Source organism: Callorhinus ursinus, unplaced genomic scaffold (assembly GCF_003265705.2).
Source record: "Callorhinus ursinus isolate GAN/ISIS: 27379988/994484 unplaced genomic scaffold, GSC_fseal_2.0 scaffold21, whole genome shotgun sequence".
In the NCBI taxonomy this organism is placed as follows: domain Eukaryota; kingdom Metazoa; phylum Chordata; class Mammalia; order Carnivora; family Otariidae; genus Callorhinus; species Callorhinus ursinus.
The window spans coordinates 28,826,687-28,852,101 of record NW_027397083.1 but is presented as its reverse complement, the minus strand read 5'-3'; the positions used below and the strand labels follow the sequence as shown (position 1 = coordinate 28,852,101).

At 39.5% G+C, this 25,415-nt stretch overlaps 2 protein-coding genes across 6 annotated transcripts in view; both read right to left on the bottom strand.

The window, feature by feature from the left end:
- The window catches only part of TSG101 (tumor susceptibility 101), a 41,817-nt gene extending 28,373 nt beyond the window's left edge, over window positions 1-13,444 (bottom strand). Inside the window, exons 1-5 of one of the 3 annotated variants that reach the window (XM_073904881.1) lie at window positions 13,274-13,427; window positions 10,813-10,926; window positions 6,847-6,931; window positions 3,891-3,956; window positions 248-411 (exon numbers count right to left, since the gene is read on the bottom strand). In XM_073904881.1, coding sequence (XP_073760982.1) covers window positions 248-411; window positions 3,891-3,927 — 201 coding nt within the window. In that variant the 5' untranslated portion in view covers window positions 3,928-3,956; window positions 6,847-6,931; window positions 10,813-10,926; window positions 13,274-13,427. Of the gene's footprint in view, window positions 1-247; window positions 412-3,890; window positions 3,957-6,846; window positions 6,932-10,812; window positions 10,927-13,273 lie in introns of all 3 variants that reach the window. The other 2 variants (XM_025878458.2, XM_073904882.1) reach the window with 2 other exon arrangements.
- Window positions 13,445-16,933: 3,489 nt separating this feature from the next.
- UEVLD (UEV and lactate/malate dehyrogenase domains) overlaps window positions 16,934-25,415 on the bottom strand; it is a 40,060-nt gene continuing 31,578 nt past the window's right edge. Inside the window, exons 11-13 of one of the 3 annotated variants that reach the window (XM_025878381.2) lie at window positions 21,015-21,078; window positions 18,825-18,948; window positions 16,934-18,028 (exon numbers count right to left, since the gene is read on the bottom strand). In XM_025878381.2, the coding sequence (XP_025734166.1) occupies window positions 17,861-18,028; window positions 18,825-18,948; window positions 21,015-21,078 (356 nt within the window). In that variant the 3' untranslated portion in view covers window positions 16,934-17,860. Of the gene's footprint in view, window positions 18,029-18,824; window positions 18,949-21,014; window positions 21,079-25,415 lie in introns of those variants that run through there. The other 2 variants (XM_025878380.2, XR_012381867.1) reach the window with 2 other exon arrangements.

Genomic DNA, 25,415 nt, shown 5'->3' with positions numbered 1-25,415 from the left:
CCTTTTATTCTTAAAGGTTCAACTCAAGCAAATAAAATAGTGACTATGTGTATTCTGTAAAGTACCAAGCTCTATGCAAATATATTTCTTTTGGAGAACCTTTTCCAATTATCCAGCTCAGTGATTAGGATCTTATGTGAACTTATCTATCCTCCTGGTAATCCTCTTTGAATATTAACAGAAAGGAGATGGTAGAGAGCAAAATATATAAAATGTAATGAGTTCACACAGTACTGTTAATACTTACATGTTTCCATTCATGTAGATAAGGAAGATATATCTTCCCATTTGCATCAACATGCTTTCCTGTTTTAATAGTCATTGAACTAGTAGGCTTAACAAAACAGATAGGGGGGTTATATGGGTATGTGTCCAGCAGCCACAGGCATATTGGAATATTATAAGTATTACCTGAAAGAGAAAGAGAAACTTCAGTTACTCTATTTTTATTATTTTTTAGTAATGGCTTAGTAGGTAAGCAAGAGAGAGCTACAACTAAGCAACACTTAAAAGAAAAATCACAAATACTTTGTTTCAAAGTTTTAAGATGTTTCTCAAATTCAGTTTTTAAAAGACATCAGCAGGATTAAGGAGCTAATTGATCACTGCTCTGCCAGTGTCTGTGTGCTGCTGTAGAAACATTCTTTACAAGTTATGTCTCAATCCATTTTTTGCAACTTGACTCTTGTCATTTTCGTTCATAAGGCTCATTGGGGAGGGATATAAAAGGAAGACTATGGATTTTGCTGTCCTATCGGAAAGTGATATGATAAGCTACACTTGAAATTCCTTTGCCAAAAGTCAGACTGTAAGACCTAAACCAACTGCCAAACAGATGTTGATTGGTGGCCATAGCTTGACCAATCCATATGGTATTTTCAGTGGTAGTTACTCAGAATCAATGATGTTATTTCCTTTTCTTTGCTTTAGATAATAGACTCTTTCTCAGTTGAGGAATTTGATGAAATATAGTCAAACTGAACAGCGTTTCAAAGGATTCAATAGTTAACATACTGAACATAAAGCATCTCCCCTCACTAAGCTCAAAGCCCAATGTCCCAAGTAATCATTTGAATCACCTAATGTAATTCAGATACATTTCTTCCCCTTAGAAACAGTTTCACTTCATATAAGTATATATACCTAAATTGCACTTAAAGGAAATCAGCTGTGGGACTCTGGATTTACTTTTTGACCCCAAATTTCATCTATAATGGGGAAAAAAACCCAAAACCTCATAACTCCAATAGAATACATCTGAACACATAAAATATAAGTGTATCTCCATCACCCAGAAATCTTTGTTTTGTGAAAATAAAGAATTCTACAGAATTCCTTAGGCTTAGGAACTATGCCAAAGCAACGGTGAGGGAAGAGAAAAGGTTTAGATAACATCTATCTATAATAAATGTCTTTAATTATGCCATAATTTCCTGCCTCCCTCTCCCCACCAACTATTTCTCCCACCCAAGTTTATTTCCTGAGGGCAAAGTCAATAATCCTGAATTTTACTCAGTCTACCCTAAATTCATCATAGCTGCTTTATACAATGCTAATTCTCAAGTGTTTTCACCCTCTGCCTGGAATGCCCATTCTGATATAAATGGTTGACTCATCCTTTAATACCAAACTCAAATGTCATTTCCTCCATGATCTTCCTATATGGTCTTATTCTCCTCTGTAATCTCATAGCACCTTTATATTTTATCATTCTATAGCAGTTATAGGAAACTGTAAATAACTATTTATCCTGTTTTTCCTATTTGTGTAAGTTCTTCCAGAGAAGGTACATCCTTTATTCACTTTTTTTTTTTAAGATTTTATTTATTCACTTATTTGACAGATAGAGAGAGCACAAGCAGGGCGAGTGGCAGGCAGAAGGAGAGAGAGAAGCAGGCTGATGTGGGGTTTGATCCCAGGACCTCGGTCTCATGACCTGAGCCGAAGGCAGACTCCCAACCTACTGAGCCACCCAGGCACCCCCTTTATGCATCTTTGTATCCACAGCCCCATTCCCTATGCCTCATGCACAGCAAGTACTATATAAAATCAATGGGTGTCAAAGATACAAATGTAGTGATCCGAAGGGGTATGTGCACCCCAATGTTTACAGCAGCAATGTCCACAATAGCCAAGCTATGGAAAGAGCCAAGATGTCCATCAACAGATGAATGGATAAAGAAGATGTGGTGTGTATATATATATATGTATATATATATAATGGAATATGATGCAGCCATCAAGAAAAAAAAACCATGAAATCTTGCCATTTGCAACAATGTGGATAGAACTAGAGGGTATTATGCTAAGTGAAATAAGTCCATCAGAGAAAGACAAGTATCATATGATTTCACTGATATGAGGAATTCTTAATCTCAGGAAACAAACTGAGGGTTGCTGGAGTGGAGGGGGGTGGGAGGGATGGGGTGGCTGGGTGATGGACATTGGGGAGGGTATGTGCTATGGTGAGCGCTGTGAACTGTGTAGGACTGATGAATCACAAACCTGTACCTCTGAAACAAATAATACATTATATGTTTTTAAAAAAAAAAAGTAGGAAGGGGAAAATGAAGGGGAGGAAATCAGAGGGGGAGATGAACCATGAGAGACTATGGACTCTCAGAAACAAACTGAGGGTTTTAGAGGGGAGGGAGGTGGGGGGATGGGTTAGCCCGGTGATGGGTATTAAGGAGGGCACGTATTGAATGGAGCACTGGGTGTTATACGCAAACAATGAATCATGGAACACTACATCAAAAACTAATGATGTGATGTATGGTGACTAACATAACAATAAAATTAAAAAAAAATAAAATCAATGGGTGTATTACAGAGACACAGGTCTTAGGTAGTCACAAAGAATAATTAAGAAACAGAACTGTCCAAAAAGAGAACAGTCATTCATGAAGCTGAATGGTCCCTTATCACTGTAAGTATTCCAGCAGAGGATGGCTGACTGGCTAAAAGAAGACATAATTATCCATCATCAGCATTATCACCGACATTACAACTATAATAATAGCTACCTTTTTAAAAAAAGATTTTATTTATTTGTCAGAGAGAGAGAGCGTGTGCAAAAGCAGGGGCAGTGGCAGGCAAAGGGAGGAACAGATTCCCTGGCTGAGCAAGGAGCCTGATGTGGGACTCGATCCCAGGACCCTGGGATCATGACCTGAGCCGAAGGCAGACACTTAAGTGACTTAGCCACCCAGGCATCCCATAATAGCTACTTTTGGTATCTGTTTATTATATGCCAGGCTCTGTGCTAAGTCCTTTATATTATCACAATGAATACTTTTTTCAGTTCTATTATCCAATTGCTCTAGATGTCCACTGTCACAAAACTGACAGATTACAGAGAACTGAAACCTTACTTTGCCCTGACTTTAAAGCGTCTACCTTAGCCATTATACTATACAGCTTCCCATTGTTGGAAATGTCTGGATGGGGTGGGAGGTTGAACTACAAGGCATTGAAAATCCCTCTCTAGGGGTCCCTGGCTGGCTAGGCGGGTAGACCGAGACTCTTGCTCTTGGGGTTCGGTTGTGAGTTCAAGCCCCACGCTGGGTGTAGAGACTATTTAAAAATAAAACCTTTATTTAAAAAAAAAAAATCCCTTTTTAGTTCTAAGATTCCCTGAGTCTATGAAACATCAAACTCATCCAGTGCACTGAGGCACTTATTTGTTGATACGTCTTAGTAAAGAATGGAAAAAGCTGAAATTATTAGGTGCTGCTGCGAAATGAAGTTCAGTTAGAGTAAGTTAAAATCTCTATATCATCATTAAAGTCAGGAAAAAGTAGGTTTAATTTACTTATAACTCTTTGGTAACCTACTAGGTGCATCACAATGCATCTATATTGGAACCATAAATTACATAAGATGTTTACCTTTATAAGGCACAGGAATTGTTCCAGTGAGGTTCATTAGTTCCCTGGAACTGCCATCATTAAAAACTGAAAAGAAAGGATAATGATTCAGTCATGAGCATTTTCACAGATATTCCCAGATGAATTATTCTTGCAGAAACATTGGTTAAAACTCATTATTACCCTTGAAAGGAGCTAACTTGTTAATGTCTCACCCATTTTGCCCAATAACAAAATATCCTTTGTTGATTGACTCAGTGGGATCGGTTTTTAAATGAGTGAAGAAAAGATGCTTTGAATTACTTGGAAAAATGAATGTGAGTGTTACAGTCCCAGCAAATTTAAGCTCGTGGTCCCCAACTAGTATGATTATAAAGTTACTTAAAAATCACTATCAGCTGATACCACATTAAATGTTAACCCAGTATCATTAAATTTTAGATTGCCCAGATGTTTATCCCTACTCAATGTCATTCTCAATCCCAATGTAGTATCAAACCACAGTATTAAAAAGTTTTCAGTCAAATATAGACATCTTTCAATACAAGTATTTCTCATATCATGTAAGTTTTTCTATCTGTAATTGATTATAATTAGGCCACATGATTTATATCATATGGACTGCTATTATTTGTAAGAATGATTTGGAATTAACACGATCACATAGAAAAGCTGTAAAGTGCAGTACAAGAACACAGAACTGTACTGTTTACCGCTGTTCTTTTACTTAGCATTCACAATTATAATCTGTGCTATAATTTATTCTGATTTTGTGCTTTTTTAAAAAAATCACCTTATTTAAATTTAGGGTTTTAATTACTCTAAAAGCATGGTGATAACAATGGTTTAGACTTGGTCCAGCCATAAAACGCTATATAAAATTTATTCAGCGATGCTGGAGTCTTTGTCAGTTTAAAGATTTCACTTATTTATTTATTTAGAGAGAGAGCGAGCGAGAACTTGTGAGTGGGGGGTGGGAGGAGGGGTGAAGGGAGAGGAAGAGAGAAACTTAAGCAGACTCTGCGGTAAGCATGGAGCCCAACACTGGGTTCGATGCCACAAACCATGAGATCATGACCTGAGCTAAAACCAGAAGTCTGACGCTTAACCGACTGAGCCACCCAGGCACCCCTCTTTGTCAGTTTAAACATATTTATTCTTTTAGCATGCAGTAAAAACTATACACTTACAGTAAAGTTCTAGCCCCAGTCACTTTTTTCCCCTCATTGAAGCCATTTTTAAATTAACTCCAATTCTGGTAATATGAGGTTTTCCCCAGATCTAAATACCACAGTATGTGGACAGGGAGGAGAATCGTGCCCTAGGTTTGGGAGAGAAATTCTGGTTCATGTCTTTGTTGTTCAGAAAATACAGGACTGCTTGTCCCTCTGTTAACTCTCATCTCTTGTCACCAAGCTCCTAACGGTTTCAAAGCCCCAGGAGTGAGTGGAGTTTAGACTGATAGTCTCACCTACAAAACTCAGCTTGTAGCCCTCAGTGCCAAGAGCCTCATAATGGATAGGAGGCAGCAGGGGTTTTCCCTTGGCCCTGGCACATTAGGGGTTTACAAGGACACAGAGTTGGAAAGATGACATTAGGATTGGTGGGGACAAAAAGACTTAAAAAAAAAACAAAGGAGCAACTCTGGGGGCACCTGCGTGGCACAGTCAGTTAAGAGTCTGACTCTTGGGGGCGGCTGGGTGGCTCAGATGGTTAAGCATCTGCCTTCGGCTCAGGTCATGATTCCAGGGTCCTGAGATCGAGCCCCACATCGGGCTCCTGGCTCAGCGGGGAGCCTGCTTCTCCTTCTGCCTCTGTCTCTCTCCCTGCTCATGCTTTCTCTCCGTATCTCTGTGTCTCAAATGAATAAATAAAATCTTCCAAAAAAAAAAAAAAGAGTCTGACTCTTGGTTTCAACTCAGGTCGTGATCTCAGGGTGGTGAGATCCAGCCCCATGTTGGGCTTTAGCATGGAGTCTGCTTGAGTTTCTCCATCTCCCTCTGCCGCCCTGTGCGCACCACCCCCCACGCTGTCTCTCTCTCTCTCTCTCTCTCGCTAAAATAAATCTTAAAACAAAACAAAACAAAAACAACAAATCTAGGTATTGTCGTTTCTTTACTTATCTCTCAATTTTATTTCATCTCAACAGGCAGTAGACACACACTGTACCTACCTACTCTATAGAATTAAGGACCATATTAAAAAAAATGTTTTCATCATCTATAAAATGAAAGAGATATTCCAGAATATTATTTTGCAAAATGTGTTTCTGAGGATATAAAGAGGTGCTCTGGGGAGAAAAAAAAAAGCTCAGTAGTTAATTAACTTTAGGATATACTGTATAATAGATTCTCTTCTCTCCCCTCTTGGTGAGGCATAACATACTAGCCTATTAAAGGTTCTGAGAAATCTTGCTGCAAAGAAACCCATTTAATTTTGTTTAATTTATAATTGCTCAAACTTATCCCCTCATCCCAAGAAACATTCTTCATAACTATGGATAAAATTTGGGGAAATGATAAACTACGTTATTTTTAAGATCCCCTCTAAGTCTAAATTTGCATAGGTCTGTTATTTTTTTAAAACTCAAAAGAATTAGAGGCGCCTGGGTGGCTCAGTCGTTAAGCATCTGCCTTCGGCTCGGGTCATGGTCCCAGGGTCCTGGGATCAAGCCCCACATCCGGCTCCCTGCTCGGCGGGAAGCCGCCTTCTCCCTCTCCCACTTGCCCTGCTTATGTTCCCTCTCTCACTGTGTCTCTGTCAAATAAATAAATAAAATCTTAAAAAAAAAAAACTTAAAATAACTAAACAAATCAGTTATGACCAGATTGTGTCATTTCCTATCCCCCCAACACTTTTATTAGGTGGAAGTTCAGTCCTACAAAAGAAAAACCAACAAACTTAGTGGAAAATGGGAAACCTACAAAAAGAGTAAACTCAAAGTACAGTAATTGATATTTTTATTATATAAACTCACCATATGAATCCAATACAGGTTTGAGATCTTTGTATAAAGTAATAACATTGACAGTTTCACGTACAGTTAGGTCTCTGTATTTGTACTGAAAAGCAAAAATCACACAGGAATTTAGTTTTAAAACTAATGCACATATTTTACTGTTAGGCGTATTATCTTAAAATCTTATTTTCTTAATAGCACTCTTAAAAGTATAATGGTTCTTGCGAATCATTAACATTAATTAAAGCCTGAAAGAACCTCGATGGTTTTCTCTCCTGCTACCTATTCGAATCCTTTACTCACCTCCATTTTAGCTCTTCTTTCCAACTGGAAAGACCTGTCCACCAAATCAAATCTTAATCTTTTTCAAAGACCCAGCTTTCATCTCTCCCCCCCTTCTTAATGAATCCTTTTCTAGTCTTCCTTTTAGCTCAGAGTGATCTCTCCCTTTCCTCCAAACCCCAGCATTTATTGTCAATACGAACTATTTTGCAATTTATCATTTATTATATGTATTTTCAAACCCCCACCTTGTACTACTCCACTCCAGGAAAATGAGGAACCTGGCTTACACATTCTTGGCAGATGAGGTGCTAAGGAGACAGGGACCCCCATTGTATTACAATACATCAAAGCTCACCAGTTAATAAGCTCCATCCATCTACACAAAGCTTTCAGTCAGCTTTTAGTGCTTGTCTCTCAAAGAGAAGCAATCTGGCTATTCTAAAAAGACAGACTCCAAGAAGCCGGACGGAGACCAAAACAAACAGAAATGAAGGAATTAAGAAATAACAGAAAAAATGCAAGGAGAAGAAAACTTCAAAAAGAATTAACATGAATACCTTCAAAGAAGAAATGATGTTATATCCATGAAACAAGAACACTCAGAGAAGAAAGGACTCCTGGACATAAAAATGTAATAGCTGGGAAACAAGCATTCAACAGGAGGATTAGAATACATAGTAAAAGAAATCTCACAGAGACTAGTGCAGAAAGACAAAGTGGTAGACAATAAAGGAAAAAATACAAGAAAAATTAGGGAATAAATCCAGAAGGTCTACTGAAAGGCCTCTTCAGCAATTCTTGCCTTCTTTTGACCTGAGTACCGATTTTTCCCTGCTATGGGATCAGTACTATTAGCACACAAACCTCTTCTCATTTCTCCCATCTTATTCACACACACACATTCCTGACCTCCCTTCCCTTCCAGCTACAACCACACTTCTCCTTTCTAGTTCTCCTTTATAGCAACTCTTGCAAGGAACTTCCTACATTTGCTGACTATGATTACTCTTTTCCTGTTCTTTTTAGAACTTTTTATTATGGAACATTTCAAACATATCCAAACGTAGGCAGAATAGTAGAATGAGTGCCCTATATCCTATGCCCAGCTTCGACGATAATCAACTCATAGCCAATCATAATCTATAACCTCATTCACCTTTCCCTCCTCCTGTATTATTCTCCAGCAAACTGTAACATCATAACCCAACACCCATAAATATTTGTGTATATCTTTAAAAGATAAAAACTTAAACTCCACAATACTATTATCATACTAAACTAATCCATTTCCTTATTATCATCAAATATGCAGTTGCACGTCATATTTTGTTTGAATAGAGATCCAAATAAACTCTATACATTATTATTTGCTTAAATGTCTTTAGGTCTCTTTTAATCCATAGATTCTCTCTTCCACCCCTCTTTCCAATAAGAGCTTTGAGATAACTTAGTAATTCATATGCCATATAATTCACACATTTAAGGTGAATTATATAAAGTTCAATGGTTTTAGTACTGAGTTGTGCAACCACAATTTTAGAACATTTTCATCACCCCCAAAAGAAAGTTGTACCCATTAGCAATCATTCCCTTATAACCGCTAACCCCCCCAGTTGCCCCAGACAACTGCTATTTTGTTTCTATCAATTTGCCTATTTTAGACATTTCATATAAATGGAACCATATAATATGTGGTCATTTATGACTAACTTCTTTCACTTAGCATGTTTTTAAGCTACATCCATGTTGCAGCACGTACTAGTACTTTACTCCTTTTCATTGCTGAAGAATATTCCATTATAGGGATATAGGACATTTTGTCTATTCATCATCAGTGGGTCAGTTTCTATTTCTGCCCCCTTGGAATTTATTTGTTGAAGAAATTGGTTAATTTGTCCTACAGAGATTCTCATGCTTTGGATTTTGCTAACTGCATCCCCTTGTTGTAGTTTAATATATATGTTCCTATGTCCTTCGTATTCCCTGTGAATTACTAGTTGGATCTAAAAGTTATGATCCTTTTCAGGATTTTTTCTAAATTTTACTTCTTTGCCACCTCTTTTCTCCCCCCTCCAGCAAGATCATTTCACAGACGATGGTGTTTTTCCATCAGGTAGCATATGTCACCTGGGTATCTCTCTGATGTTAGCAACCACTGATACTTAATGCCTACACCCATTCTCTTCAAACCCACTCCAATCAGGCTTTTGCACTTTGACTGAAATTGACTGTCAAAGTCACCAGTAACTGCCACATGGCTATATGCAATGGCCAAGTCTCAGTCTTCATCTCACTCAACCTATCAAGCAGCACTTGACCAAGTTGATTCCTTCTTCTTAAGACACGTTCTTCACTTGATTTTGAGGACACCACTGCTTGTTTTCCTCCTCTCTGTGTCTTCGCTGGTCCTTTTCCTTCCCCTAACCTCTGAATGTTACTGAACCCTACGGCTCTGTCCTTGGTCCTCTCCTTTAACTAAACTCACTCCTTTAGTGATCTCTCATGGCTTTAAATACTATTTATGTGACGTTAACTCCCAAGTTAAAAAAAAATTCCAGTCTGAATCTCTTTTCTAAACTCTAGACATGTATAACCAATTGCCAGTTTGATGATCTCCACTTGGATATCTCATGATATCCATGTCAAATTTAACATGATCAAAACTGAACTGCTGGGGCGCCTGGGTGGCTCCGTCGGTTAAGCGTCTGCCTTCAGCTCAGGTCATCATCCCGTCAGTACCCCTGCGTCGGGCTCCCTGCTCAGCGGGAAGCCTGCTTCTCCCTCTGCCTGCTGCTCCCCCTGACTTGTGCTCTCTCTCTGTGTCTCTCTGTCAAATAAATAAATAAAATCTAAAACAACAACAACAAAACTGAACTGCTTATTTTCCCGCCAAATCTACTCCTACATTCTTCCATACCTACATCCAGCTGCTCAGGACAAAAACCTTGAAATTATCCTTGACACCCCTCCTCCTCACATCCACAGTGAACCTGTGAGAAAATCCTATTAACTCTACCTTCACAAATAACCAGATCTGACCACTTCTCACTACTACGGTGGCTATAATCCTGGTCTAAGCCACTTCACCTCTCACCTAGCTTACTGCAACAGCCTCTCACAGGTGCCTCCGCCTCCACGCTTACCCTCTACAGTCTAGTCTCAATACAGCAGGCAGAGCAATACCGTTCAAAGTTAAAACAGATCTATGGCTTCCCATCCATACTCCAAGTAAGTGCCAAAATCCTTACAGTGGCCTGCAAGACCCTCCAAAATCTACCACTTTTATTTCCACTGTCTTCCCCGCCTTGCTCATGCTACTCTGGCCACCTTAGCCCCCTTCATTGTTCCTTTATCATGCATGACAAGCTTCTGTCTCAAGGCTTTTGCACTTATTTTCCTCCTTCCTGGAATGTTCTTACTCCAGATTGTTCCAGTTGGCTTCCTCATCTCTTTCAGGTCCCTGCTCAAATAGATCTCAGAGAGGCGTTCCTTTACTATTCTGTAAAAGTGCAATCCATCCCATCTCCCTGCCCTGAGCATTCTCTATTATCCTTTGCTGCTTTACTCTTCTCCAAAGCATTTATCACCTTTTAGCATAGTACTTCATGTAGTTACTGAGTTGTTATTACCTTCTATGAGAATTTAAATTGCAGAAGAGTATTTTATCTGACTGTTCACTGTTGCACCCTTAGAACTTACAATAGTGTGAAGTGCACAGCAATCTTCAGTGAGTCAGTTCTCTTCTACCGATTTAGCAGTGACTCCACCTCTAGAAATGCTGTACGAATACAGGTAGTTGCCTACATGAAAAATCTAAAGCATAAAGTTGTATGTGTAAAACAAGACGGACTAGTGGTAAAATTTTATCTCTGTTAATTGCTAAAATGATGACAGATAAGGGCATTAACTAAAAGTTAAACTAGAAGCGAAGATAATACTCAAAGGTAAAAATTATAATAATATATAAAAAGGTCATATAATGTTGTATGTCAGTTATACCTCAAAACAAATAAAAAGACATTAAGTCAAAACAGGTGGCCCAAAGTACCATGATGCGTGTGGAGGTCCCACAATCAGATAAAAGAGTAAAGGACCATCATCACCCTTGCAATGTGGCTAGGGTCCTGGCTAACAATTCCTACATCATACCAAACCCAACTGAAAGGCTAACACCCAGAGCTAGCCCTCTACCAGAAAGAAGGAACTCCACAAGCTGCTTTTATTATTCTACTTTCTATTCCTACCTATCTATCATAGGCCGGATAGAAAAGATGTTGAAACTCAGAACTGACATTATCACTTGTAGGAGACTCAGTTTTTCAGATATTGGGCCAAGAACCAAAAGTTAGGTAGAATATCCTCTCCCACCTCTTCTTTATGTCCTTTTTTGTTCTTAGGGTAAAGAGAGGCTGGAGGGTGGGGGAGGCATGGAGACATAAAAAAATCTTCTAAAGATGTTCCGTGTCTGTCTTTGAAGGCAGGTTCCGCTACAGGAAGTTTAGGAAACTTAATCATGGCTTTTAAAATTCAAAACCATTATTTGAATATTCTTGTCCTTACATAGGAAGACTAAGGCATAAACCTTAATACTAATGCTATCAATTTAAACATAAAAAATGGGGGGCGCCTGGGGCGGCTCAGTCGTTAAAAGCGTCTGCCTTCAGCTCAGGTCGTGATCCCAGGGTCCTGGGATCGAGCCCAGCATGGGGCTCCGCATCAGGCTTCGCATTCGCATCGGGCTCTCTGCTCGGCGGGAAGCCTGCTTCTCCCTCTCCCACTCCCCCTGCTTGTGTTCCCTCTCTCGCTGTCTCTGTCAAATAAATAAAATCTTAAAAACAAAACAAAACAAAACGGCATGGAAGAGATATTTTTGTTACACCATATGTAAAACAATGTACTGTTTTTTAAAGTGATACATAAATGTTTCAACATGGACCTGAGCCACTATCTACTAGGGCTCCCCCAAACTTTCTCTACAATCAAGAATAACTACTTTATCAAAAGAAAATTAAGAAGCCTAGAAGTTATTAGACAATCAAGAGAAGCTTTATTTTGAAAACTGCCACTTCCTCTTTAGAGGTTATTTGCTCTTCAACCAAAGACTAGAGGCACGATTTTACTGGGGGTCGGGGGGAGAGGGACTGCATATTTTTCAAAGAAATAAGTTTATACACAAGTGTGTGTTTTATTAATAATGAAAACTGCTTACACTACTTTGATTCCTACCATTCCTGCTTTGACAAAAGTACCCAAAGCTAACCCACTGAGCTGGAGAAGATTCAACTCTCAACCACTTGACATGCATCTTATTCCCAATTGGTAAACTGAAAAAAAGAAGAAAAAACCCCCACTATCACCCAGTTCACTCTGTTACCAGGTGCCACATTTAAAGTAATGATCAAAATAACTCATGGCTTTAAAATGTAAAATGCCTATCTACTTTTTAAGAATTAAAAAAATACACTGGTCTTGAATTGTAAAGATTATAAATTAGGTTCAAAGCAAACAAGTTCGCGTTGTAAGAAGCATACAATTAAAAGTGGTTATTCTTAGAAAATCAAAAGTCCCTGAAATTGTCATGGAATTCTGTTTATTCCATTGAGATAGCGAGCGACTGGTAACTTAGGCTTCTCTGAACATTTTTACTTATAATTGAACCAATTCAACCAACAGTTAACTGACCTCCGCGGGTCGGGTATTGAGCTGTGTGAGAAACAGAAAACTGAGAAGGACACAATCTCTGGGCCGGGACGGAAGAGCGAAGACGGACGGATCCCTACACTGGGACAGCAGTGGAGGACTATCTCAGATTGAGAATTATGTCCAACCCCCTCTCTGTGTTTATAAAAACTAGGACGAAAACTACACTGCCCCACAGACTGTTCCAAACTCTACCCGCAGAGAGGAGGGCGGGCGGCAGGTGGCAGGCGGCCTCGGCTCCGCGCCTTTGTTGACCGCCGCCCCCCCTCCCCCGGCCGCGGAGCGGGGATTCCGGCACAAGGCGACAGGCATTTCGGGGCTGGGGCGGCAAAGGCGACTGAGGACTGCACTGGGCCTCCGGTCGGCCGAGGAAGCGCGCTGGGCTGAGTCCGGCCAGGCCCCGCCGGGCGCCAAGAGGAGTGGTGGGCGCGCGCCTGTGGCCAGCGCGCCGAGGACTCACCTTGGACACCATTTTCTTGAGCTGGCTCTCCGACACCGCCATGGCGGCCACCTCGCGACTCCCGTCCCCGCAGGCAGAGGGTCAGCCGCTCCGGGGCCGCCCCTGGCCGCCCCACACAATCACACACCTAGTAACCAGCCCCCCACCCCCCGCCTCTAGCAACAGGAAGTCGGCCACCAGGCCAGCTCTTCCGCTTCCTTTAAGTCACTTCCGGGGTAAGCGACAGGCTGGGAGCGGTGTGGGTTCCGACCCACCTGGTGGGCTAGTCTCCTCAGGCCGAGCCTGTTGCGAGGGTCGAAACCCTGCAATGGGGTAAGATCAGCAGGTGTTTCACGGTTGCCTTAGACCAACGGAGCAGGTGCAGAGAGGGGAAGTAGGAAGATTTTGCTTGTGAGCTTTAATGACCGATTCATCATATGGGCTGGGAGTAGGAAAACTGTTGTGCGGCTAACTTGCCCTTGTGATAATAGAAGGCAAGTGCATTTGTAGTTGGGGCTTAAGTTTTTCCCAACTCTGAGATGAGAGGCTTGCGTTAGATGATGCCTAGGGTCTCTCAGATGATGAGGTTTTGGTTTTGCTTTTTAAGCATAAAAGTTCTTCATACTACATCCACAAGGGCGAAGTGTAGAGCCCTGGTTTCACAGGAATCCGGGCGGTGATTTCTTCTTTGGGAAACCATTCCGCTAGGTCAGAAACTCTCTTCCGAGCCATAAATCTTAATACACGCAGCATTCTACCTTGCTCTACACGTGCATACTAGCCTGCCCACTATCAAAGTCCAAATCTTTGAGGGCAGGCTCATCTTCAGATCCTCATCCTTGTACAGAGCAAGAGTAGGGGCTTGATCTTAATCGCATTTCTACTACCCAAAGAAGTTCTTCATGGTTATTTGTATGAGTCATTATTGCACTCACCACCAGTTTTATAAGCACACGGTGTCATTCAAGGTATTGTAAAGCTTGGGTTTGATGATATGAAGTATGTTCATTGGATGATGTTAGCTTAATGCTAATGAGGAACAGGCTGCGGTATTCTTTTCTAAATTGGCATTTAGGTGAAGTCACAAACACGGAGGGCTTAATTGAACCATGTGGAAAGTATCTTAAATTATTGCCAACACACAGGCACAGGCTATCCCAATAGGTATTTTTTTTTGATACGGCCATCATGTGTTAGTTAAGTATACAGCTCCAGTCAAACCAAACTATAGGGCAGTCTATCTTTCCACTGCACCTTTTTTTTTTTTAAGATTTTATTTATTTGAGAGACAGCAAGAGCAAGAGTGATCACGGGGGTGGGGGGGTGGGGAAGAAGACTTCCCGCTGAGCAGAGAGCCCCACGTGGGGCTCGATCCCAGGACCCCTAGATCACAACCTGAGCCATGCAGACGCCCCTCCACTGCACCTCTTTTATGTCACTTAAAAGCAAAGCAGTTTTCAAACTGGTCTTAAAGCCACAACTTATTCAGAAATACCCTCAGAGCAACTGTGCTTTGTCAATTGGGAGAGTGCAGGTAATACATTGTTTAAGAAGTTTTCTTGCTGGAAGTAATTTTTATAAAAGCCCAAAAACAATTAACAGAAGCCAGTCTCTTAATTTTGCACTTAAGCCACTTAAAATGAAATAAATGTGCTGGGTACTGTATCAATTATATGAAAGAAACTCTCCTCAATCTGAATAAATTTTCGTTCACTCTTTAAATAAATTAGGCATCTTCTGGTGATTTTAAAGTCAAAGTTTATTTTACTCATTGTTCTTGATACTTAAGGAAAGCTACAGCATAAATTAGAATATCAAGTATTTATCTCTCCACTACAAAATCAAAGCATTTTAATCCAAGCCCCACTAAAAATCATAAGAAGAGACAATGCATGATTTTGGAAAAATGAAACAGTGAAAGTTAAAAGAACCGTGAAAGGCAATTACCACCAAATCATAGTGAGGTAGTGGTGGTACTGCTTCTTGACTTACATATGGAACCTACATGATTGGTAATACTCAACACTTAAGGAAATAACTGACAATTATTTCTATATGGTGGGCTTCTGCAGGGCAAGGACAATTACTCAACTTTGAATACTTATATTCTAACACAGTATTTGGAGTAACAGTAGATGCTCACTAAGTATTTGTTGTATTGCATTCATTGACCTTCATTTATAATTAATATAATGAACTTTTGGTAATTCATCTATTACACAATGTCTTGCAGTAAAGTTATTAATTCAAGAGCATATTAGAAATTAGTAGAAATTATCTAATTTCTAATTAGATCACAGATATTAGAAAAGGCCAGTTTAAAAAATACAAGAAATGGTTCTTTCAGTTTTACTTCCCTATTTCATGGAACAGGAAAGTGAGGATACATTGTTAAGAGTAACACCAAAATAATCTACCCAATGTAGTGAACTTACACAGAACTAATACATATCTCTTCAAATGCCCAAGGTTTTTATTTTTTAGCCCAGGTAATTCTCACGGGGAATCTTTCCAAATGTATTAAATACTTTATACTTTCTCAAACATGGGACACAATATTTCACTTTATGATTTAAGCTCGTTATAAGCGTCCATTATTATTATACTAAATCGGCATTAGTTTCACCGTTTCGCCCATCCAAGTACTAACCAGGGATGTGTCTGCCCTTACAAACCACCTGGCTCCTAGCTCTCTGACGAGATTTGGATTTGCCTGTTACGTGCTTTAAGAGCAACTGGGACAACTTTGCAGTACTTATTATACTTGGAATTGTACATTTATTTGTGAGATTTGATTACGATGTCTCCCATACTAGGCCGTATGGACAGTGAGGGCTGTGCCTAGTCCCGTTTGGCCCACCATTGTATCTGCAGTGCCCAGTACAGTGCCTGGTGTACTGTAGGCTTTCAGCCAGTACCCTGTGACTGAATAAATAAATAAACACCTATCTCAGTGCATACTCCTCTTTACTATTTGCTGAGGGCAAGTCTGGGAAGTCAGGGAATCCATCTTTCAAAAAACTATATTGGGATAACACAGAAAAGTCAGCCCCTACATGAGAATAGAAGTAATCCTTCTGTAGTGTACAGAACCCCAGCTTTATGGTCTTGTGCTTACTCTTTTGGCTCTTAGGCTTTTTATTCCTTCTACTGCTTAGAAAAAGAAGAGGCTGTGTGGATAAGTGCCCCTGGGCCGTGACACCTGGGCACTAAACCTCAGTTTTCTCCTCTATAAAATGATAGAACCTACTGCAGTGGATGATTTTCAGGATTCAATAAAATAATAAAGTGCTCATCAGCCTGCCTGAAACAGAAGGGTCAGCGTTAGCTGTTACTACTAGTTGTGTGTCACATCTGTAATAATATGATATCTTTCACATATGAAGATATTGTTATTGACCCATAAAGGCATATGTACTCTGAATCATTTCTTCAGGAGTGGTTAAAAGATTTGCTCAGAACAGCCAGTCCATCCAACCTCTTCTTCTTAAGACTAATGTTTTTTTTTAATTTTTTATTGTTATGTTAATCACCATATATTACATCATTTGTTTTGGTGTAGTGTTCCATGATTCATTGTTTGTGCATAACACCCAGTGCTCCATGCAGAATGTGCCCTCTTTAATACCCATCACCAGGCTAACCTATCCCCCTACCCTCCTCCCCTCTAGAAACCTCAGTTTGTTTTTCAGAGTCCATCATCTCTCCTGGTTCGTCTCCCCCTCTGACTTACTCCCCTTCATTCTTCCTCTCCTGCTATCTTCTTCTTTTTCTTTTTTCTTAAAATATGTTGCGTTATTTGTTTCAGAAGACTAATGGTTTTTAAGAAAGCCTCATATTTTAGCTTTAAGGTAAATTGCTTGGCTTTCTTTTTTTCATAATCTATTTCCACTAAAAATATACATTTCTTTATGATACTAATAGTATAGTGGACTTTTGAGATGTTGGAGATCTATTATATAGCCCAAGAAAGGGTTATAAAAAATTTCAGAAAGGACAGTCTCACAGGAAATTTAACTACACTTTTTCTTCAATATTAAAAAATTTCACTTGCTCTTTTACTACTTGAAAAGGCACATAAAATTCTTTTTTTTTTTTTTGGTAGCTAATTAATTTGAAGAGGGGAAACAAAATGCTTTCCCATTACTACCAATTACATTTTAAAGAAGAAACAATACCTTAGGCTGGGGATCTTTTGAAAGTACACCTAGCACAGATTCTGTAAATCAATACTGGACGTTCAGCTTATCGTGTTTATTATAACAGTCAGGGAGTCATTTTTCTTTTAAAAATATATTACTTTCAAAATATTCCCAAAGTGCTGAATGTGCTTTTAGTTGAGGATCCATAAATTTAAATGATGCATATTGTAGATGAATGTCTACTTCTGCTGGAGGTTTAAAGAACAGTTTAGATAGCTCAAGAGCAACACAGAAAACTAGATCTCCCCCCCACACTCCCTAAGGATTCAAATTACAAAGCTAACCGGAAACCATCCCCCTTAACCAAGCAGTTTGTAAGGGTAAGTAATAAGATACAGAAATTCTTAACCCTATATATGTTGGCCAAATTAAATGACCTTTCCCTTCCGGTAACTGAACTTTAGAATCAAAGTTTTAACTGTTGTTGGAGACCATGGATTGATGATGCACTGCTTTGGAGTTTCTTGGTCACTGTATCTTCCTTCACTGTGCTTTGGATGACTTCTGATACGCCACTGGTTCCAACGATGCAAGGCAAACTTAAGAACACTTCACTGTTTATGCCATAATATCCCTGAAATGAAAAAAAAAATAGGGATTATGATAGAGCTAAATCACTGCAAAAAATTAATATCATAAATATGGATACTTCCTTGCTTTTCTAGTTGTTATAAACAGATACAAATTGAACTTTAAAAAAAATTGTGTTCATTTAATTTCTAAACTCATGATTGTTTCAGAAAATGTGTGCGAGATAGGAGGCAGGTGGTCAGAGACAGCCGCTCTGTGGGGCAGTGAGCTAGCCCACTGCAGTATGGGGAGCGGGGTGTAGGCTGAGAGAAGATGGTCTGAGTGGACTCCCTGGGGAAGGACCCGGTCACATACGGTAACCTGTTTTAAGTTTTCCTTTCCGTGTTTTATTTCCCTCCTGATATTCCAGAGTTTTCAAGATGATGTGGTTAAGCCTGTGTGCTTTGTCTTAGTTGTGCTTTAGGGACAAAGTGGTAAAGGATCAAGTGAACTGGAGAAGCAGGTGGATGAGCAGCTAAGACGAGCTGGCATGTCAGTCTGGGGTGACGTGACTGGCGGAGGTGTGGTAAATGACAACCAGAAGAACTTTATGGAATACACAAACGTTTCTTGAGGCTTCCCAAAAATTACATGAGGGGGAGGGGCAACCTGGAAGAAGTCCAGACTTCCCATAACCAAGCAGGACAGGGCTTAGACTGAACTGTCTCCTCCGGTGTGTTCTTCTCAAAACCGGTGATACTGAAGACACCTGAGGTACAGTCAGAGTAACATTTTTTCTGGATTTGGACGAATAATTTCGAAGTTTAAAAACATGATGAGAGTATGAAAACAGCAATTACCTTTGCTAAAATTGATACAGAATGTACTTTCTTTTTATTGCTTACAATACTGTCAACCAGGTCAGCTACCGATAGTCCAACAGACCAGGATCTTTGGCCTTTTGCCCGTAACAGTTCCATGGCTCTAGGTTACCAAAAAAATAAAAACAAATTAAAAAATAATAATAAATCTCAGAAAATTCACAAAGTATGCACATTTAGTTTTACACCGTTTAAGGTATTAATTAGATATTTTTTGATTCAGAAATAAGTGTTACATAGCAATTGTTAGGAAAGCCTACAGATAATCTACTGACTAAACTTTTCTTAAAATGTCAGGCAGGTAGTTCACAGAGAAAATACAAATGGCTAACATAAAAAGAAGCTCACCTCTACTAATATTTAAATGTGAGTTAAAACAATACACCAGTGTTGCCTATCAAAATCAGCAAATTTAAAAAGATTGATAACTACCTCTGGAGAAGCTACAGAGAAACAGGCATTCCCGTAACTGCTGTTGAGACCGGTAAGTGATATAATCTTTTAGGAGGAAGATTTAGCAACATCTGATCTAGAAATTCCTCCTCAGGGATTTTACTCCACTGCAATATGCGCAAGTATGCAAATATATATGCATGTTTGCCTTGTGTGAGACAGCAAAAATTCTGGAAACAACTCATCAAAAGAGGACTGGTTCAATAAATAATGATTCAAATGTAGTACTGTATAGCTCCAGAGAGGAATGAGGTAGACTTCTATGTACAACATGGAAAAATGTCCAAGATTTATTAGTAAGTTAACAAAGTAAGTTGCAAGGTAATATGAATAGCATACATTATTATACAAATAATAAAAATAATAATGTTTGCATAAGCACTGGAAAAATGTTTGGACATGTGGACACTAAGCTGTTAATAGTAGTTGTCTCTGGGGAGTGGGATGACCCCCCCCCCAGCTTTTCACTTTCTACTTTATAGATATCTGTAGTATATGAAGTTTTATAACAGCATACATTCTCTTTGTAAATAATAAAAATGATATAAATTAAATAAACATGTTTGGATTTCTTCCTTTTATAATTTCTTCCTTATAAATGTAGGATTATGTAGAGAATCAGATTAGAAAGGATTATATAACACTCTACTCTTCTCAGTAAGAGAATATTCTTTCCAGTTGTTACAGGCGAAGAGTCTTAAGCTGAATGTTTAAAAAGCTAAAAGTCTCCACCGAACTGCAAAAATGTATGTTATTATGTGATGGTGAGACAACAGATGACATAAAAATACACGGTACATGGAGTACAAACTATAGGGCACGGACCTCGGAAGGTGTCTGACCAAAGGCAAAAGACACAAGGATCTATGTGTCACACTTTATTTTTGCCTGAACTTATAATATGGCTTATCCATTCATATTAGATTGGTTTCCAAATGTATTTATGTATCATCAATAAATACATTATTGGGATGTCTGGGTGGCTCAGTCGGTTAAGCATCTGCCTTTAGCTCAGGTCATGATCCCAGGGTCCTGGGATCGAGTCCCACATTGGGCTTCTTGCTTGGCAGGGAGCCTGCTTCTCCCTCTACCTGTTCTGCCTGCCACTCCCCCTGCTTGTGCTCTCTCTGACAAAAAAATAAATAAAAATCTTTAAAAAAATAAGAAAATAAATAAAATAAATACATTATTATTTTTTAAGATTATTTTAGAGAGCACTTGTGAGCAGGGGAGGGGCAGAGGGAGAGAGAGAGAGAATCTCAAGCAGCCCCAACAATGGGGCTCAATCTCACGACCCTGAGATCACAACTTGAGCCAAAACCATGAGTTGGACACTCAACCAACTGAGCCACCCAAGCGCCCCTGTATTAAATTTAAGTGATAGACAAATTCTTTCTACATTAAGAAAATTCTTAATATCCTCAGATGTTGACCTATCAGAGCAGGAAATCAAGGACTATAAAATTAAGAACCCTGTTTTACCATTTACCTGTCCATAGTGTATCTGAAATAAAGTTTGCAAAGCACTCCTGGATCTTCTTTCAGATAAGAAATCAGAGACTAGAAAGCACTGATCTCTTGTACTTTGAACTTGTCCATACTAGCTAGTTTTGTTTGTAGAAGCCTAGTAAGGGCATGCTGTGTAAACAGTTGTTTTGGTAGCTACGAAGTACATGATTTTCAACTGGGCAAATGCAAATTGACACTCAGTGTTACCTGTTGGACAACTGCACCTGAGAGTTAGGACTCATTACTTCTTCTTGGCCACCCCATGTGGGCACTAAAAATTAAAGGAAAAATTAATTATATGTTGCTAACAATTCCCTTAGGATTAAGACGTGATAAATGATCATTTGCAGTCAAGGGTATCTGTATTAAACTTTAAACACTTTCCCCCCTTTTCTAGAAACAGTTTTCCACTGTTGGCACTGCGTATGCTGTGCTTACTGCCTGGGAGTTGCAATGCCCCCAAAAGCATGACCCCCAGAGCCTAGCTTCAGCCTCCTCCCCTGTGCTCTCTCATCAACACTAGTTCTGCGAGGGCCGTTTTACTGTCCAAGTAGAAAGCTTTCTTTCCTCAGCAGCAAGCACTTGGCATTTGCTCCACTGGGAAACACACTGAGATTAATTTCTTTCACCACGTGAGGAATAATTTGGTCACCTATTTTGGCTAGATTTCCACAGCTGTTAGAGAGGCAGGGTCCTGTTTGCTCCGAGGATCTTTTGGGTTACCATTTTGCCTCATTACATCACTTACAAAATAACTCAAAAATTCAAAGCTTTGCGCGTGAAGTGGATGTTTACACCACATTTTAATATTAAATAGAAATTGCCAGAAACATTTTGAAACCCTTATAATGTTCATCTGTTTTTTCATCTGTGTGAAGACATTCTTTAATACAGATCTGTACTGGGGTAGGCAAAACAAAAATACATTTGGATATATAAGGCTATATTTAAGCTATAACTCTTTTTAAAAAAAAAAAAGATTTATTTATTTGGGAGAGAGAGAGTGAGAGAGTGCAGGGGGGCAGGCCCAGAGGGAGAGGGAGGGAGAGAATCTCAAGCAGACTCTCCGCTGAGCACGGAGCCTGACAGGGGGCTCCATCTCATGACCCTGAGATCATGACCTGAGCCGAGATCAAGAGTCGGACGCTTAACTGTGCCACCAGGTGCCCCAAGATATGTCTTCCAAACTGCATTCAAAATTAGGCCATTTAGTGATGGGTCAGCGACAAAGGACACCATATGTATCCAGCTATCTCTTCCTCAAACTGATGATAAGCTTGCAGGGGACAGGGACCATGTGTTCTTTTGTCCTCTCACACGTATTTTTACTGTGGTAAAGGATACACAGGAGATGATGCAGAACTGACTTCATGCATAATCCAAAATTATATCAACAAAGAGGAAAGCATACTTGCAATAGTTAAATTCAAAGAAGATGAAAAAATTTTAAAAGCTCTTATGTTAAGGGGCGCCTGGGTGGCTCAGTCAGTTGAGTTTCAGATTCTTGATTTTGGCTCAGGTCATGATCTCAGGGTCAGCTTGAACCCCGCATCCGCAATCTGGCTCCATGCTCAGCAGGGAATCTGCTTCTCTCCTTCTCCCTCTCTCTCTGCCCCTCCCCGCACCTGCGTGCACGCGCTCTCTCTCTCTCAAATAAATAAATTTTTAAAGCTTTTATGTTGAGTAAAAAAAATTGTTATATGAACAATACAAATAAATGTGGACAGATTAAGAGATTTTAAAAATATATTTTACTTGGACAGAATGGTTATATATGAATTTTTTTCTAAAAAATTTCTGTACATTATTGGTTTATTCACAGTAGATAGAAAATTGGGGGAAATGTCTGCTAAGTGAAATACAGCATTTACAGACCTTGGAAGAATGAATAAGAGGGACAAGGGAGGAATGAGAAGACTCAGAAAGGGGCACAAAAGTCTGAAAGTTAATTAAATGAGTGTGTGTATGTATATATCACATTCATTCTTTCCTCTCTGAATCCTGACTTCCAAGAGCCATGAGGAAAGAATGGAGAGAGGGAGAATCCTAATCTTTCTGGCTCCACTTCTCAAGAACAGCAATCCTCTGGCCCCCCAAATTTTAATGAACAATGACCATGGGGAAACTCTTTTCCAGTGTATACAACACCTTCCCTTGTGTAGGACTGAAGCCCAAAGCAGATGACCTAACAGTCTATTCTGAGATCCAACCCTTGGATTTCTAAACCATCATTTGAAGGAGTTATCTGCAGTTTACATATGATGTTAGTATCATAGCTGAAAATAGCCGCTCCAAAGTATATGTTCTGCTATCTAATTGGGGGGGGGGCATAATATGAATGAACTTTGGTTACAACAAGATAGTATGAGCATCATTTCAAAACACATTTACTGAGGTCATTCCAAGGTCAAGGAACTTGCAGTTTGGTGGGGTAAGCAGACAGGTAAATATGCAATTCTAACACAGTGTGATAACAGTTATGCTAGAGGCATGAACTTACTTGACCTGGAGAATTAGGAAAGGCTTCCTGGGAGAGGCGGCACTCAAGCCCAGTCTGGAAGGGTGAGCAGGAGTTAGCTAAGTGAATGAATGTTCAGGGAAAGGAAGAATCAGGTGCAAAAGCAAGGAGGCATAGCAGTGCGTGAATCATTCAGGAAACTGCAAGTTGACCATATGACTAGCACAGAGTGCCTGGCAGGATAGGGGAAGAGGAAGCTGGTGAGGGGAGGGAAGCAGGAAATTAATCCTAAAGGGTCTTATATGTCATGTATTCCTACCCCCAGGCTGTAGCTGTCATTTGTCTCTGAAATACTTGATGAGGATTAATATTATTTGCACACCTGCTATTCTTAGAACAGTTTCCAAATCCTAATGTTGCTTTACTTCAAAGTGTAGTTTTACATGTCTTTTCACCAAGTTTCTATTCATCGCTGTCTTGCTGATCGCTGTAATAGAAACTACCATTTACTGAGTGTTTACGCTGTGTTATACATGGTACTAAATGCTTTAGATAAACTTTCTAATTAAGTCACAGCAAGAAAAAGCACAGCTTTGGAGTGAGAGCAGGGTTCAAATCTTCCTAGTATGTAATCTTGGGCAAATTACTTAACCTCATGGAGTCTTAAGCTTCCTCATCTTTTAATTTGGAAAACCACCATCTCCTTCAGAGGGTGTTTGTAAATTTTAAATGAGATATGCAACACATTTAATACACATAGTAGGCTTTCAATGAAAAGTAATTATAATTGCTGTTACTGCAGAGATATCACTTATACAAAAATATAACCAGTTGATGTTTACACATGTTACCAGCAGAGGGAGCCTCTGTCCATTTCTGGCTTCAGGGTCAAGGTAAGTTAGACCTATCATGGATATAACTATCTCTGAAACAAAGTACAAGACAGGATAAAAAGCGATCTGATGGTGGTGTCTAGATGGAACACAGGGACGTGGGTTGGGGAGAACATCCGTAGCTTCAGTGGTATTGGTAATGTTCTTAATTGACTGTAGATTCATGAATGTTTGTTCTACTATTATGCTTCAAAATATAACGTTATACATTTTATGTATTCTTTTATATAGGTCAAATAGTACATAAGATTACATTTAAGTGATTCCAATTGACATGTACCTACATACCTCTATTTCTAGTTCCCGTGTGAGAGCTCAAGGCAAAATTACCATATCCTTTCCTCGTGTTTTTAGCCTACTTCCCGTGGACCTCTCTCATAGCAAATCAATGCTGCCTTCCATTATAGTCATTTTCTGTATTAGATCTGAGCTTCCTGAAGACATGCTCAGGTTCTTACACATCTGTATAGCCCCAACAGCAGTCAGCACAGTGCCTGAGGCTTATTTACCAATTTCACTATCCTTTATTTTCTCTGTACAATTTGAGATACTAATACAACCATATTGTGAAATGTTTTTATTCATTCAAAAATTGTAACTTATTAGGGGGGCTGGTTAAATAAATGTTGACATATCCAGTAGTTTAAAAGGATGAGTGAGATCTATCTATGTTATTAGGCCGTCATTTCCATGCCATCATTATCAGTAAGCAAAACGGCGAGGTGCAGAATGATGTATGTACTGGCTACCTAGGAAATATTTCATATATGTGCTTATCTATGCACAGAACAGTGCCAGAAGGTTACACAACAGACTGGCAACTGTGACAGAACCTAGGGAGCAAAACTGGGGATCTGGCATAGAAGGGAGACTTATTTTTGACTGCACATACCTTTTTGTACTATTTAACTTTATGCAATGTGAATGTATGACTTTCAACTAAGACAACAGCTTAATAATTTACACTTTCAATAAGGAGAAGGTATACACACAAAATATTCAACTTGGGCCAGAATAAACAGCAGTTTAACAAAAGAATAAGCGTCATGTTTACTGGTTATGTGGTTAATTACCATAGAGTTAGCAATAGCTTGTAGCTCAAAGGGGTGAAGGAATCACTGTGGAGGGATGTGATCAGGAAAAGCTTCATAGTGTAAGTAAGGAGGGCTTGACCTAGACCTGAAAGGATAAGATTTGAGTACGTTGAGAGAGAAGGAGAAGGGCAAAGTTCCCTGTGGCTGAAGCAAAGCTGTGGGG